Raw genomic sequence first — 16,278 nt, 5'->3', positions numbered from 1 at the left:
CAGGTTTGTTGTGCTATCTGACACAAGCAAAAGCAGCGGTGGTAAACTTTAAATAGATTTTTAAATGTATGCTAGATAATCTTAAAAAGCAGCAAAGATTAAAATTGCAATGCTTGCTAAGGTTTGAAGGTATAAAATAGCCTGATCTGAACCAGCTGACTGTTGTGGTCCTTGCAATGTGATAACTGCTTGTGCGCAACACATGATGTCGGTATTAATATTGCATGAGTGGCAGAGTCCTACAAAATGCTACAGCCATTGTTCGAATTCAGTACAAGATACCCCACCTCACGTTGTGATGTCATTCAGCGCCAGTTTTTACATCACTGTAGATTCAACACCTTGAAGTGCCGTACATTTTTTCAATATGCAATGTACACAATGTTATTTATGTATAAATACTGCATTACAGGTGTATGTCTATGAATGGGTTTAGCCATTCATGTGTTTTAGTCTGTACACATAATTCAGGCTAGGATGATACAATGTTGTTCAGTGCTGAGTTTTTATTGGCCTATTATTCTAAGACATTAGTCTACTTTACACTCAGTAATATCCAACAATGACCTAGTTTTATGTAAACTTTATGTCGTTGAACATATTTATGATAACAAAGTACAAAAAATAATAAAATTCAAATTATTGGTGCCGCTCTAACACTTAGCTGAACCTGCAAACCCTTGAACTGCCTCTTGAGATCGGGACTAACCAGAAACCAAAGGGACTCATTATGTAATTCTATTCAGGGAGACCATTAAGGGTCTAATCACCTCTGCTGTAGGAGATGCAGTTTAGCAGCACTTCAACAGGGAAAAGACCTAACGTAATACCTTCTGAGGACGCTTTAATGGCCTAATGAGCTGAGGAAAATGTGCTTGTTTCCACAAAGGGACCTGTTTGTGAAAGTTTCTGAATTCATATGTCCTCTTTTTAGATATGCAGTGGAGACCAGCGTCAATTAGAAGGAGGTCTGCCCTTTTGTAACAGAAAACAGAATTTAGTTTTAATGCAGGCAGTGAAATAGTCTTTCCTTAGATGATGAGGATACACATACATTACTATACAAGTACCGGTGTACATTTAGTACAAAAAATATACATTATATATATATATATATATATATATATATATATATATATATATATATATATATATAATGGTCAAAAGATTTAGAATTGGAAATGCTGTGGTGTGCACTGGCTTATGTATTTTGCCATTTCTTCACTAAGTTCTTTTGACCAGCATGTGACTCCAGTGAATACTTGAAGCCTCAGAAAATGAACCACTTTTCAAAGCGATTGCCTGGAAAGATTCAGTGATTCCTGAAGCTTCATCTGGCTGTTACTAGCAATCAGGCAAAAGGGCTTCCAGACTCTCACGCAATGGGGCGTGATGCTGGCACTTTCAGACTCTCACGCAATGGGGCGTGATGCTGGCACTTTCAGACTCTCACGCAATGGGGCGTGATGCTGGCACTTTCAGACTCTCACGCAATGGGGCGTGATGCTGGCACTTTCAGACTCTCACGCAATGGGGCGTGATGCTGGCACTTTCAGACTCTCACGCAATGGGGCGTGATGCTGGCACTTTCAGACTCTCACGCAATGGGGCGTGATGCTGGCACTTTCAGACTCTCACGCAATGGGGCGTGATGCTGGCACTTTCAGACTCTCACGCAATGGGGCGTGATGCTGGCACTTTCAGACTCTCACGCAATGGGGCGTGATGCTGGCACTTTCAGACTCTCACGCAATGGGGCGTGATGCTGGCACTTTCAGACTCTCACGCAATGGGGCGTGATGCTGGCACTTTCAGACTCTCACGCATCTGACGTGATGCTGGCCTTTTCAGACTCTCACGCATCGGGCGTGATGCTGGCACTTTCAGACTCTCACGCATCTGGCGTGATGCTGGCACTTTCAGACTCTCACGCATCTGGCGTGATGCTGGCACTTTCAGACTCTCACGCATCTGACGTGATGCTGGCACTTTCAGACTCTCACGCATCTGACGTGATGCTGGCCTTTTCAGACTCTCACGCATCTGACGTGATGCTGGTCTTTTCAGACTCTCACGCATCGGGCGTGACGCTGGCACTTTCAGACTCTCACGCATCTGACGTGATGCTGGCCTTTTCAGACTCTCATGCATCTGACGTGATGCTGGCACTTTCAGACTCTCACGCATCTGACGTGATGCTGGCCTTTTCAGACTCTCACGCATCTGACGTGATGCTGGTCTTTTCAGACTCTCACGCATCGGGCGTGACGCTGGCACTTTCAGACTCTCACGCATCTGACGTGATGCTGGCCTTTTCAGACTCTCATGCATCTGACGTGATGCTGGCACTTTCAGACTCTCATGCATCTGACGTGATGCTGGCACTTTCAGACTCTCACGCATCTGACGTGATGCTGGCCTTTTCAGACTCTCATGCATCTGACGTGATGCTGGCACTTTCAGACTCTCACGCATCGGGCGTGATGCTGGCACTTTCAGACTCTCACGCATCTGACGTGATGCTGGCCTTTTCAGACTCTCACGCATCTGACGTGATGCTGGTCTTTTCAGACTCTCACGCATCGGGCGTGACGCTGGCACTTTCAGACTCTCACGCATCTGACGTGATGCTGGCACTTTCAGACTCTCACGCATCTGACGTGATGCTGGCCTTTTCAGACTCTCATGCATCTGACGTGATGCTGGCACTTTCAGACTCTCACGCATTGGGCGTGATGCTGGCACTTTCAGACTCTCACGCATCTGACGTGATGCTGGCCTTTTCAGACTCTCACGCATCTGGCGTGATGCTGGCACTTTCAGACTCTCACGCATTTAGTCCCAGGCCAGTAACCCGTTCCATTATCTGCCTTGGGGACTGTTTCCCCTTATCCCCTTTATTACATTTCCTCATTATCTCTCCCTCGATCTCTGAGTCCCTTTCGGGAGGGTGTGAATGTTTACTTGACGCACTCCCCATATCTACCCTTTAACAAATGGCGTTGAACATAAGACCTATGAAATATCTGTTCTGACCCTGATATCCTACAAACTCCCCTTCTCAAGGTAGCTGCCGTCTGTACAAAGCACACAGCTGCTGGGTAGTCACTAAACTAAACAAGACACCTTGTTACTGGGTGACGAAAGAATCAAAAAGAACTAAGTGTTATTCCAAACATTTAGTGTCCTAAAAGCAAATTAACAAGCCTATCCCAGTATATCTCAGGTCCAACATGATTCCCCAGACACTTTTTGCTGTATTAGTCCACAGGGCTATTCCACCATTCCATTAAATGTTAGCACCTGCATGCGACAGTGTGGAGCAAATCAACTTCATGTATTGTTTATCCCACTGAGGATACTGCACCTGGGAGACCCCACACCCTTTACCATGTACGCATTCTCCAAAACCCAAACACCCTATCAACAAACACCTTTATACTCCCGTGGGACCGAGAGTGGGCCAAACCCCGAACAGTGCCTCAGCCCAGTGCCAGGGGTCTACGACAGCGCCTGTCTTAGGTTGTTCCTGTCCTCACACAGGAATCTTACCCGTCCTTGGCCTGTTACGCAGTGCTGTGCTACTGCATGCAATACATTCACTGTCCAGCCTTCACCACACAATGCCGCACCACGCAGAGCACACACCACCCTGCCCTCAGCCCCTGCTGCACCAAGCCTTATCACCGTCGTGTCTGGACCCCCTGCGGGTGACGACTTCCCTGCCGCCTTCCTTGTGCCCCGTCGCACAATATACAGTGGCGCCACCAAAATCACGGACTTTCCCAAAGGTCTCGTGCATCCACCTCTTCCACGTAATAGGTCACTCAGGTCTCCACTTGGACAGCACCCTTTCCCTACTACAGGCGGATGAGCGCTCTCCCACCGGCCTTCCTAACCGTGGTCAGCGCTTCCCCGTGCTTGGATCCCCTCAGTCACGGCGGACTTTCACATAACACACTCAAACACTACCAAACACATAACCTTCAGCAACAAGCAAAGCAGCAGCAAGAATGAATAAACAGAGAAGCCTCTATCTCACCAAAACAGGTCCGGCCAAATCAGTCTCAGGAATGTTCAGGTCTGGGACAGCGTGGTCTCCGTTGTTCCTCTACGAGGGACTGGGCCAATCCTCAATCTCATCTGGATCTGGTCCCATCAGGCTCTACGCCTTACCTACTTCTATCGCAGGATCCCATCGTCTGGAACAAACAAAGAACTCAGCTGCCCCACGTTGGGCGCCAAACTGTGGTAGAAAAATTATAAATCAAGGACTTAGAATAAAAGTCTGGACCTCTTAGGTTGGTGAGTAAAGAAAATCTCTTTTATTCCAGCAAGTTCAGCAAAGCGCTCCCATCACACTCTGGCGCTTGGTACCAAGTCACACCCAGCACACAGAGCAACCAGTAGATAAAACATAACTCCCAGGACTTCTAAGTCCTGATTGGTCATGAAACATCAACAAACTAAGCTGAAACGTTTAACAAACACAATTCTCCTGCTCCATTGGTTCACTTTGGTAGCAAGGTAAAATCCACCCATTGTACGGAACTTACTGGAGACAGCCTCGGCTTCTAGACTCTACATGAGATATGTATATAGATATTAATTATATGACATTGAATCACTGTTAATGTTTGGGTGTTCCATTGATTAATGATTAACACATATTAACATATGATTAGTATGATTAACATAAGTATGATTAACATGATGCGATCAATTGCATATAACATATTATATATTGACTACTACTATTCTATTAAGCTATAACTCTTTGGGGTGGCTTTGAGTCTCTTCCTGCAAGTGGTTTCTCCCCCCCTTTGCTCCACTGTCTGCCCCTCCAAGGTCCGAGCTTCTGCGGAGCCAACTGCAGGCAGCTATCACAAAGCGAGGTCACACAGTATTCAAAACAATCTCTTCTTGCCTAAGGCCTAAGACATAACAGACCCAATATGCCTCCCCTCCCGGGCCTACTAATGTCCAATTTTACTTCCACACACGCATCTGACGTGATGCTGGCACTTTCAGACTCTCACGCATCTGACGTGACGCTGGCACTTTCAGACTCTCACTCATCTGACGTGATGCTGGCACTTTCAGACACTCACGCATCTGACGTGATGCTGGCCTTTTCAGACTCTCACGCATCAGGCGTGATGCTGGCACTTTCAGACTCTCACGCATCTGACGTGATGCTGGCACTTTCAGACTCTCACGCATCTGACGTGATGCTGGCACTTTCAGACTCTCGCGCATCTGACGTGATGCTGGCACTTTCAGACTCTCGCGCATCTGACGTGATGCTGGCACTTTCAGACTCTCGCGCATCTGACGTGATGCTGGCACTTTCAGACTCTCACGCATCTGACGTGATGCTGGCACTTTCAGACTCTCACACATCTGACGTGATGCTGGCACTTTCAGACACTCACACATCTGACGTGACGCTGGTCTTTTCAGACTCTCACGCATCTGACGTGATGCTGGCACTTTCAGACACTCACACATCTGACGTGACGCTGGTCTTTTCAGACTCTCACGCATCTGACGTGATGCTGGCACTTTCAGACACTCACACATCTGACGTGACGCTGGTCTTTTCAGACTCTCACGCATCTGACGTGATGCTGGCACTTTCAGACACTCACACATCTGACGTGACGCTGGTCTTTTCAGACTCTCACGCATCTGACGTGATGCTGGCACTTTCAGACACTCACACATCTGACGTGACGCTGGTCTTTTCAGACTCTCACGCATCTGACGTGATGCTGGCACTTTCAGACTCTCACGCATCTGACGTGACGCTGGCCTTTTCAGACTCTCACGCATCGGGCGTGATGCTAGCACTTTCAGACTCTCACGCATCTGACGTGATGCTGGCACTTTCAGACTCTCACGCATCTGACGTGACGCTGGCCTTTTCAGACTCTCACGCATCGGGCGTGATGCTGGCACTTTCAGACACTCACACATCTGGCGTGATGCTGGCACTTTCAGACACTCACGCATCGGGCGTGATGCTGGCACTTTCAGACTCTCCCAACTTCTCAAGGAATTGTCTGACTCTGCTTTCTCAAAAAATGTACGTCGCTTTGGATAAAAGCAGCTGCTAAGTAAATAATGTAAATGAGCCAGTAATCTTTTAGCGACAATGCCAGACACCTTTGCTTTTAATTATGATTTTTATTTCCGATCTAACATGGTTGAGTTGAGGAAAACTTGTTCAATGGGTGCTAAGTCGTTGATTTTACGTTTGTTTTAAATGTATATTAAAGCATATTGACAGCAATGCATTCTGAGTGTTTTGTAGTATTACATGTGATCTTAAACCTTTTACATGTGCCATGTGGATATTACATTTAACATTTTAACATCTGACTGCAATAGCAAACAGTCATTGAAACAGCATTTATAACAGTTATAGCAAAATTATATAAAAATTATATTGGGAAAGATGGAACAGGAAATGGGCATGATATGTGAATCTGTGTTAGATGATCTCTCAGTGGGATTAAGTCAGAACACGATATTGGAGGTTTTGTTCTATGTAATGTTATCTTCACAATAGTTTTTTTTTTAGCAAAAAGCAAAAAATATTGTGCACTCCCCCTCCCAGGATGACACCATTTCATTTTCTCCCTTCAACTTGCATCATACTCTTCATTGACGTTGCAAAACCCAGGTTAACAGGTCATCTAACTCCACCCTCCCGAACACTTAAACACTATATAATGCTGCTGTGATCCAACTACTTTGCACTCAGCACAATCAGAGCACAGGGAAGAAGCAGAACACCCAAAATTCACTCTCATCTATCAAGATACACTGGTGAAACAGGGAATGAATAGCATTGCAAAATAATTTATCGTACATACCTTTCATTCTTAATATGCTATCTTCAAATAATTTATGACAATTTAATTTACCACTTTTACTGATTACTGCAAGGGGGTGGCTAGCACTTTGAATGTTTTAAGTGAGGAAATGCATTACAGAAACTTTCCGTAACAGAGCTAAAAGTTGAGCAATTGAACCAAAGAACTGTTTTAATAAGTTGTAGTCTTTATTGGCTATTTCAAGTTCAATTTTTCATTGAGAATTTCGTGTTGAGGGTAAAAAAAGAAATTCGACTTGTATTTTGAAACTGTTAGTAGACGTCTTGTAGCAGGTCAATCTCATGTCATTAAACATCAGGTTGATTGGCAGTAACGCACACCAGTGTGTGCAGGCTGCCCTGCTTTGAGAACAAATACCTTACTACTTAAGAAAGTTCTGTCACTGCTGATGTGGGAAAATATTACAGATGATTAAAATATTACAAATGATTCATCGAACATTTTTCCCCTGGAAGGAAGCAGCCATATTATTATGTTGTAAATGTTAATGCTTGAAAAATTCAGTTTGATTAACATTGTTTCCCTCTTATTTTCAGCACTAAGCGTTTTGGATATATTCCGGCCTTAATGGACACATCACCAGCAGCTGCATTCAGTCTTTCAGGACTAAATGAATCCAAAGAAAACAAAAATGTAATATTCGCCTTTTCTATTCAAGGTTATATTTTCACTCTCTTCCTAAATTTGACTATAATTACAACAATCTCACTAGAGAAGGACCTACATCAGCCGATGTACATTTTCCTCTGTAACTTGTGTATAAATGGATTGTACGGCACTCTGGGATTCTACCCTAAATTTCTGTACGATTTACTCTCAGACTCCCAAAACTTTTCATACATAGGCTGTTTGCTTCAGAATTTTGTTATCCTCTCATATGCTTTGTGTGAATTTACCAATTTAACAGTAATGGCATTTGACAGGTACGTGGCAATATGCAGACCTTTACATTACCATACGATTATGACACCCGTCACTGCAGGCAAACTACTTGTTTTCATTTGGATGGTTCCGTGCTGTTCTGTTGTGTGTTCCATTCTGCTGATCGTTAGATTACCCTTTTGTGGTATTCATGTCAATGCTGTGTACTGTAAGTTTGTAATTTGCAGTGGCGATTTTATATTCTTTGCATACAGTGTAGCAGTAACATTCATATATTTAGCAATGGTGATGTTTGTCATCTACTCTTATGTTAAAATACTGTCTGCCTGCAGCAAATCGAAACAAAGCCAGTCTAAATTCATGCAAACCTGTCTTCCTCATCTAATTAGCTACATAAACTACATTGTCGTCACATTGTTTGAAGCGTTTAGCACTTACTTTAGTAGAAGGGACATTCCCGAGTGGTTTAAGATCCTTATGTCTGTGGCTTTTTTAATCACTCCCCCTGTTCTCAATCCCATTATTTATGGAATGAACCTTAGACCAATCAGGACAAGGATAAAAAAAAATGTTGTAAAGCATGCCTTTTAAATATTTATGAATAGCACACATTCGTTTAGAATTCACAGCACACACGCAAGTGCTTTAATTAAATTTTTAATGAAAGACATTTTTTCCAAGTTAGTTAAATTTTAAAAATTACAGATATTCAGCTTTATAGTTTCTAATATTTCCCCACATATCACAGCCACTGTTAAATGACCTGGGTGGGATGGGTTCAGCTGGGGGTGTGCAAGTAAATTGTTGTGCATTAAGATCTGTATGCACGTATGCAAATATAATTTAATATTCTACTTTTAATTTTTAATGGAACATTTCTGACATGGTCTAATAAACAAGTTGTCTGTCAACAGCCTAATTATTAAGGACCCCAAAAAGGCAAAATGTAATGTAATTTTTTAATATTGCTTTTTGGACATTATAAAACCAATTTAGGAACTGTTATCTGTCTCAGCAGCCCACTGATTTAAAATGTATTACCCACTGTTTTTGAACTTGAACTGAAATCTGCTTTCTTACAAGTGAAATACAAGTTCAAATGAAACCTTTCAGTATGCAGCTTCAGGCTTTTAAAAAATCATTACAATGCCACTAGAGGGAAGTAAACTCAACACTAACAGAACATGATAACGGGCAGTGCATCATTTAATTCAGTGGTTGTCAAATCTTTTTCTATTGTACCCAAATAAACATGTTTTGGTTTCCCTACACAGGTTATGATATTGCGTTCTGCAATGGTGACAAAAACTGCCAGGGTTTATTAATATAAACATATTTTATTTTGGTCACACTGCCAAAAAATGTAGTTTCTTTTAATCATGACTCAAACAAGGTTTAATTTCACTGCCCATTAACACTCTTATTTTTCTAAGTTCATGATTTTGCTCTTAGAACAGAATGTGAATGTTTATGAACAAAGAATCTATCAAGCCTATAAACTATTTGGCAAATGGCTCTGAAACCATAAGCTTGACAACTATTACACATGCGCTTAATAAATGAAAAGACCCTAATTTTAAGGTATTAGCCTTCAACAAAATAAAACAAATATTGCAAATTATGATATTTAAAATAATGCTTTAAAATTAAATGAAACAAGTAACGATTACTTCTCGTACTTATCGTTACTTCTTAACGATAAATTCTCGCGCTGTTTACAACCAGGAATGAAAATGATTGGTTTCTATTAAAAATGTTTAATAAAGCCCTAATTTTAACACACAATTAAAGTATATTGATATAAGTGGTACTCTGTCAAGGGTGCCATGGTGGTGCAGTGGTTAACGCTGTCGCCTCGCAGCAAGTAGGTTCTGGGTTCGATCCCAGGGTGCTTTTCTGTGTGGAACGTGCATGCGCTCCCCGATTAGGTCAAATTGACTACTCTAAATTGCCTGTGAGTGTGAGTGGCTGTTTGTCTGTGTTGGCCCTGTGGTGGACTGGTGGCCTGCACAGGGTGTACCCTGCCTCTCGCCCGAAGATGTTGGTATTGGCTCCAGCTTCCCTGTGACCCAGATGGATAAAGTGGTATAGATAATGGATGGATGCTACTGTCATCCTATGTTGTTCTCAAAATGACATATCTGCATTTTTCGAATTTGATATATGCTGTCACTCCGCTATCTGCATCTATGACTTTCCCAACCCAGCTAGAACAAAACCATGCCTTTGCCTATTTGGCGTTGTGAAAGTACGGCCCCTCTTCACATGATCCATTGGGTTCTGGAAAAAATACAGGAAGTGGACATTTAAAATATGTTATTGCATTAATATATTTGTTTCTGGTGATCGAGCTGTGCACAAGAGTGTAAATCAGTTGCTCAAAAAAGCAAAAGTTTTAAAGGTACATGTTGTGGGGACATGTATTTCCTAAAAACATTAATGCATTAATTATACAGTGGTTCCTCAGAACTCAAACTTAATCCGTTCAGAACTCCAGATCGAATCTTAAAAAGTTCGAGTTATCTTAGGTCGGCGTTCACGATTTCACTTCTGAGATTCAGATCGAGCTCTAGGTAATGTTTTTTCAAACTGGTTGGATCGACTTTTAAGAAATTTGAGTTGTAATGAATTCGAGAACTGAGGTACCACTCTACTTATTCAGTGATTGCACTGTAAATAAAGCAAAAGTTTTCTGGTGGTGCAGGTCTCCCCAGACCCCGTCCCTTCCTTTTGCACGGCTTGTTGGGGACCTGTTACTGACCACCAGGCTGTTTCCTCTGCTGGCCCTACTGCTCCGCAACTCGGGTGGCCTTGCGCAGCTGCTCCCACCCAGCCAGCTCTTCCTGCAGTTTCTCCGGGCGACACCGCCCCCACTACATGAACTCATGAAGCCATTCCTTATCCTGCTCGCTTTGCTCCCGCTGCTTTGCTAGCTCACAGAGCTCCTCAGCCAGCTGGGCCTCTAAGGCTCAGTGACGCACTGTTGCTCCCAGTCCTGCTAGCTTTGCTGCCGCTGCTCTTCAAGCTTGCGGCACTGCTGAGCCAGCCAAGCTTCCGGCATGCGCCACGCCACCTCACGACCGAGGAGAGCAGCCTCAGCCTGCTGCTTCTGTTGGTTGGGCTTGCAGTTAGGGTCACGCCATGGGTCCTTGCTGGCTGTGAGCAGGCAGAGTCTCTGGGAGCTCCCATCATCAGCAGTCACCAAAGTCGTCTCAAAGCTGACAGGCTGGCAGAAGCAACTTGATTGCGAACTGCATGGGTGCGGGGTGTTTTAGTAGGACAGAGCGGTACCTCCCTCACTCTGTCACTCCCTATTCGTCTGCTGGTGGTTCTGGCATGGGTTTCTAGGCAACAACATGCCCAGTACCCCTTCTCCCCGCAATACCTGCAGACCAGCTTTTTGTCCCGGAGTGTGTGGTCCTGAGCCATCTTCGCTAAAGAATCGCAGCCGCTTCTTCCCTACCGCTGCTTCTCAGCTGCCTGCAAGTATGCCAAGCTGGAGTGGGCTAGCAGAAAGTGCAGAGAGCCCCTTCCAGTGGATGTAATGCTGCCCATGCACAGTATACGTGAGGTACGAATCGGGTAGTTCCATAGGCTACCACCCAGCCCTAACTTTAGCAATGTAATATTTTTTTTCTACACTTTTCAAATAAATTGTGTGACTCCTGATATATACTGATATAGTGTAATGGTATAGCATAGTATCATCAGCAACAGAGGGCCCCAATCATTACATTATTCATGATGAAATAATTCCCAAATCATTCCAGTACTGAGGAAAAAAAACGCAAGCTTCAATCTCACAGGAATACAATGAATATATATAAAGACACTGCAGTGTCTGAGCATCGGAGTGTGAGAAGGAAGAGGCTCAGAACAATAACCTGGAGAGAAGATAAAAGGGTAAAATGGCAAAGGTTTTGCGGTTCTGTTTTGAATGTTTTATTTGTCTACAAGCGGATGGAAAGTGGATGGATGTTTATTTAAGATAACAAATACACCATATGGACAAAATTATTGGGACACCTGGCTATTACATTAATGGGAACTTCTATGACATCACATTCTAAATCCATAGGCATCGATATGTAGCTGGTCCCCCCTTTGCAGCTTCCAGGATTCTGACTCGTGTTCCTGTAGCAGATGGATACTTCTTCTGTTCAATATTGCCCTAGAAGGACATCAGTAAGGGAAGAAACTTTCTAAGTGGATATCAGTGTATTAAAGTTGTAACAGTATATAGTAAGAGCGTATGACAATATATTTTTAATTAATTACATTTTTTCCAGACCATCCATATATATTTTATTGGAAATGGAAACATCCACTGTTGTTTATATTACCCTTAAGGCACTAAATGAATCTAGAACAAACAAATACAGTGGTACCTTGGTTCTCGAACTCACTAGAACTCGAGTTTCTTGAAAGTCGAACAAACCAGTTTGACCTAGAACTCGATCTGAATATCCGAAGTCGAACCGTGAACGCTGACCTAATATAAATTGTACGCGGCAGGAAATGAGTCATACTACGGTGTGAAGCATGCTGGTATGTGAATAACTTAAGTATATATTTCTCAGCCTTGCAGCTCAAGTTAATCTGACCCCATATTTGTATCCACATTCATATTCATACCCAGCTCTTACTGTACTTACTCTTACTTAGCACTGTGCACTTTATCGAGTGATTCTTCTATTTTTATATTTTTTTTATTTATTCTATTTTTGTAATCTTTTTTGAAGGATGAGCAAGCAAAGTAAAATTTCATTATATGGTTCTAACATGTACATGTTTTTTACTGTGCATATGACAATAAACTTCTTGACTCTTGACATTGTCCTCACCTGTCCCCAGCAACCCTTGAGTCTAACACAAAGTCCCACAAATGCTGCAGAGGCTGGTTCGTGTCACAGTCCCCAGAGGCCCCTGGTATAGCATTATCTCCCATTGTGTCCTCATCCTCAGCTGCTGCAGGGGGGTCACATCAGGCCAAAGGACAATACAGTGTCAGGTGATCCCTGTGCAGGACCACAGGAGGCTTTGCGGGATAGGTGGGTGTTGTAGATGTCCAAGAGGGAGAGGAGTGGGGCTCCAATGATCTTTCCTGCTGTGTTCACTATGCACTGCAGGGTGTTTTTGATCACTGGAGGTGCAGCTTCCAAACCACGCAGTGATGCAGTTTGTCAGGATACTTTCTGTGGTGGATATGATCGGTACCAGGGCATTGGCTCTCTTTAATTTGTGGAGGAACTACAGGCATTGTTAGGCTTTCTTGGGATAAAGAGAAGCCACTGCATCCATACACGCCGCTCAACTCCAAAGGTTGACCTTCCCAGCACCCCATTAATTAAATTAATTAAACCACCACACCTAGTCCCCACATCAACTTTGGGACAATCAGCTCGCGAGTGCTAGTGAGGCTGAGGAGATTGAGAGGCTGGTGGACGCTGGGCTGCTGGCGGGCACTGGTATTGCAGTTCCCCTTCGTCGCTGGCCCTTCTCCCTGCATGACTTAGTGGGAACCTGCTGCCCGTCCTGCTCCCTGGATCAGGTGGTCCCGCGCAGTCGCTCCCAGCAGGCCATCTCGGTATGCAGCTTCTATCGGGTGTGCCATCCCTTCTCCATGTTATGGAGGTGAGATCCTCCCTCTTCCGGCACACAGTTGGAGTTCCTGGAAGCTCCTGCCTCCCTTGTTCACCAATGTCGTCTCTAACAGGGGAATAGCAGGCTGTCGAGTATGGCTTCAGGACACACTGTATAGGTCTAGGGTACTTCTGAAGGATGAGGCAGTGCCTCCCTCACTGTGCCACTCTCAGCTCGTCTGCTGAAAGCTCTGGTATGGGCTTCTGGGCAAAAAATTGCCTGGTGTCCTCTTTTCCTGTAGCACCAGCAGAAGAATTTCCTATCTCTTCACCTGAGGAGCGACCTCCGCCCCAGAGATAGGTGAGTCCACCCCCATGTTCCCAGACACTGCTTCTTTGGTGGGATTGAGGAGGTCTTCGAAGTATTCCTTTCACTGATCCAAAATGTCCCGAGTTGAGGTCAGCAGCGCCCCATTTCCACCATAAACAGAATTGATGCTGCACCGCTTTCCTGCCAAAGACACAATATGCTGCATTGCCTTACCTTCTACCACATGTAGAATGGAGTTCCATTTTCTTGAACTTGATCTTTTTCCATATCTTTTATGTTTTACATTAGCAGCTCCCAACCATTTCATTTCCAAGGACCGGTTTACATCCCAAAAATTTTTTATGGACCAGTAAAACAGCAGGAGGGGGGGGGGTGGGTTCTGGAGGATATATAGCATTATAGATATATAGCATACAGCATTTTATTTTTCATTACGGGGCAGGTGACAACTTCAACAGCAATGTCAAACCCATTACCCGGAACGAACCGCAAGGAGTAAAAAAAAAATCAAGCAACAAACCACACTGTCTGCGTTTTCTAATGTTATGCCCTATGACAAAAAAAGTTTAGTTTTGAATTATATTAAAACTAAATCTATGTACATCCATCCATCCATTATCTCCCGCTTATCCGAGGTCGGGTCGTGGGGGCAGCAGTCTCAGCAGGGAAACCCAGACTTCCCTCTCCCCGGCCACTTCATCCAGCTCCTCTGGGGGAATCCCGAGGTGTTCCCAGGCCAGCCGAGAGACATAGTCCCTCCAGCATGTCCTGGGTCTTCCCCGGGGCCTCCTCCCAGTGGGACATGCCCGGAACACCTCACCAGGGAGGCGTCCAGGAGGCATCCTAATCAGATGCACGAGCCACCTCATCTGACTCCTCTCAATGCGGAGGAGCAGCGGCTCTACTCTGAGTCCCTCCTGAATGACCGAGCTCCTTACCCTATCTCTAAGGGAGAGCCCAGCCACCCTTGCGGAGCAAACTCATTTCGGCCGCTTGTACTCGCGATCTCATTCTTTCGGTCACTACCCACAGCTCGTGACCATAGGTGAGGGTAGGAACGTAGATCGACTGGTAAATCGAGAGCTTCGCCTTTTGGCTCAGCTCCTTCTTTACCATGACAGACCGATGCAGCTCCCGCATCACTCTGGACACCGCACCGATCCGCCTGTCGATCTCCCGCTCCATCGTCCCCCCACTCGTGAACAAGACCCCGAGATACTTAAGCTCCTCCACTTGGAGAAGGACCCCATCCCCGACCTGGAGAGAGCATTCTACCCTTTTCCGGCTGAGGACCATGGTCTCGGATTTAGAGGTGCTGATTTTCATCCTAGCCGCTTCACACTCGGCTGCGAACTGTCCCAGCGAGAGCTGAAGGTCACAGTCTGATGAGGCCAACAGGACCACATCATCTGCAAAAATCAGATACCTAATCCTGAGGTCACCAAACCGGACACCCTCAACGCCCTGGCTGCGCCTAGAAATTCTGTCCATAAAAACTATGAACAGAATCGGTGACAAAGGGCAGCCCTGACGGAGTCCAACCCTCACCGGAAACAAGTCCGACTTATTGCCACCCATGCGGACCAGACTCTGGAACCGGTCATACAGGGACTGAACAGCCCTTAAAAGGAAGTCCGGCACCCCATACTCCCGGAGCACCCCCCACAGGACTCCCCGAGGGACGCGGTCGAATGCCTTCTCCAAGTCCACAAAACACATGTAGACTGGTTGGGCAAACTCCCATAAACCCTCCAGAACCCTGCGGAGAGTATAGAGCTGGTCCACTGTATCTACAGTATGTACATAAGGGAAGAAATTGTGTATGTTTATCTACAATTTATCCATATACTGTAAATCCCCCCCACCAGATCAGCAAAATTTGGTCAGGGGGTCATGACAAATGATGGTTGTGCCATGTGGCTGAAAGATTGAGAAAGCTTGGTATACTTGTCATCATTAACGACAAAGGGCCTCAATCATTACATCATTCATGATGAAGTAATTCCCAAATCATTCCAGTAATGAGGAAAAAAACGTAAGCTTCAATCTCACAGGAATATAATGAATATATATAAAGACACCATCACTGCTCTCACTGCAGTGTCTGAGCATCAGAGCTTGAGAAGGAAGAGGCTCAGAACGATAACCTGGAGACAAGACAACTTGGTAAAATAGCAAAGTCTTTGCAGTTTGGCTTTGAATGTTTTACTCTTCTATCTGTCATCTTAAATAGACATCCATCCACCTTCCACCCGCTTTTCCTATCTAGGGTAGTGATGCGATGTTACAAGGTCTGACTCATGGCTGGAATTCACAGAAAACACGCAGTTTGCTTGGGAACCTCTCGTTCATTTGGACTTTCTGTGTGTTCACTCTTCTTCTTTCTAGGATTCTGACTCGTGTTCCTGTAGCAGATGAAAACCTCTTCTGTTCAATATTGCCCTAGAAGGACACCAGTGAGGGAAGAAACATTCCAAGTGGATATCAGTGTATTGAAGTTGTAACAATATATAGATTAAGAGCATATAATTAATTATATTTTTTCCTTTTTTCCAGACCATCCAGATATATTTTATTGAAA

General features: G+C 44.4%; 1 protein-coding gene across 1 annotated transcript; it reads left to right on the top strand.

Moving 5' to 3' along the window:
• Nucleotides 1–7,469: 7,469 nt before the first annotated feature.
• Nucleotides 7,470–8,375, top strand: LOC111837978 (olfactory receptor 1D2-like). The gene has a single exon (XM_023800473.2). It carries the CDS (start codon nt 7,470–7,472, stop codon nt 8,373–8,375), a length of 906 nt encoding a protein of 301 aa, XP_023656241.2.
• Nucleotides 8,376–16,278: the final 7,903 nt, after the last annotated feature.

Source organism: Paramormyrops kingsleyae, chromosome 18 (assembly GCF_048594095.1).
Source record: "Paramormyrops kingsleyae isolate MSU_618 chromosome 18, PKINGS_0.4, whole genome shotgun sequence".
In the NCBI taxonomy this organism is placed as follows: domain Eukaryota; kingdom Metazoa; phylum Chordata; class Actinopteri; order Osteoglossiformes; family Mormyridae; genus Paramormyrops; species Paramormyrops kingsleyae.
Note: the sequence above shows the minus strand (reverse complement) of the source record. Positions and strands in the feature narration are given on the sequence as shown.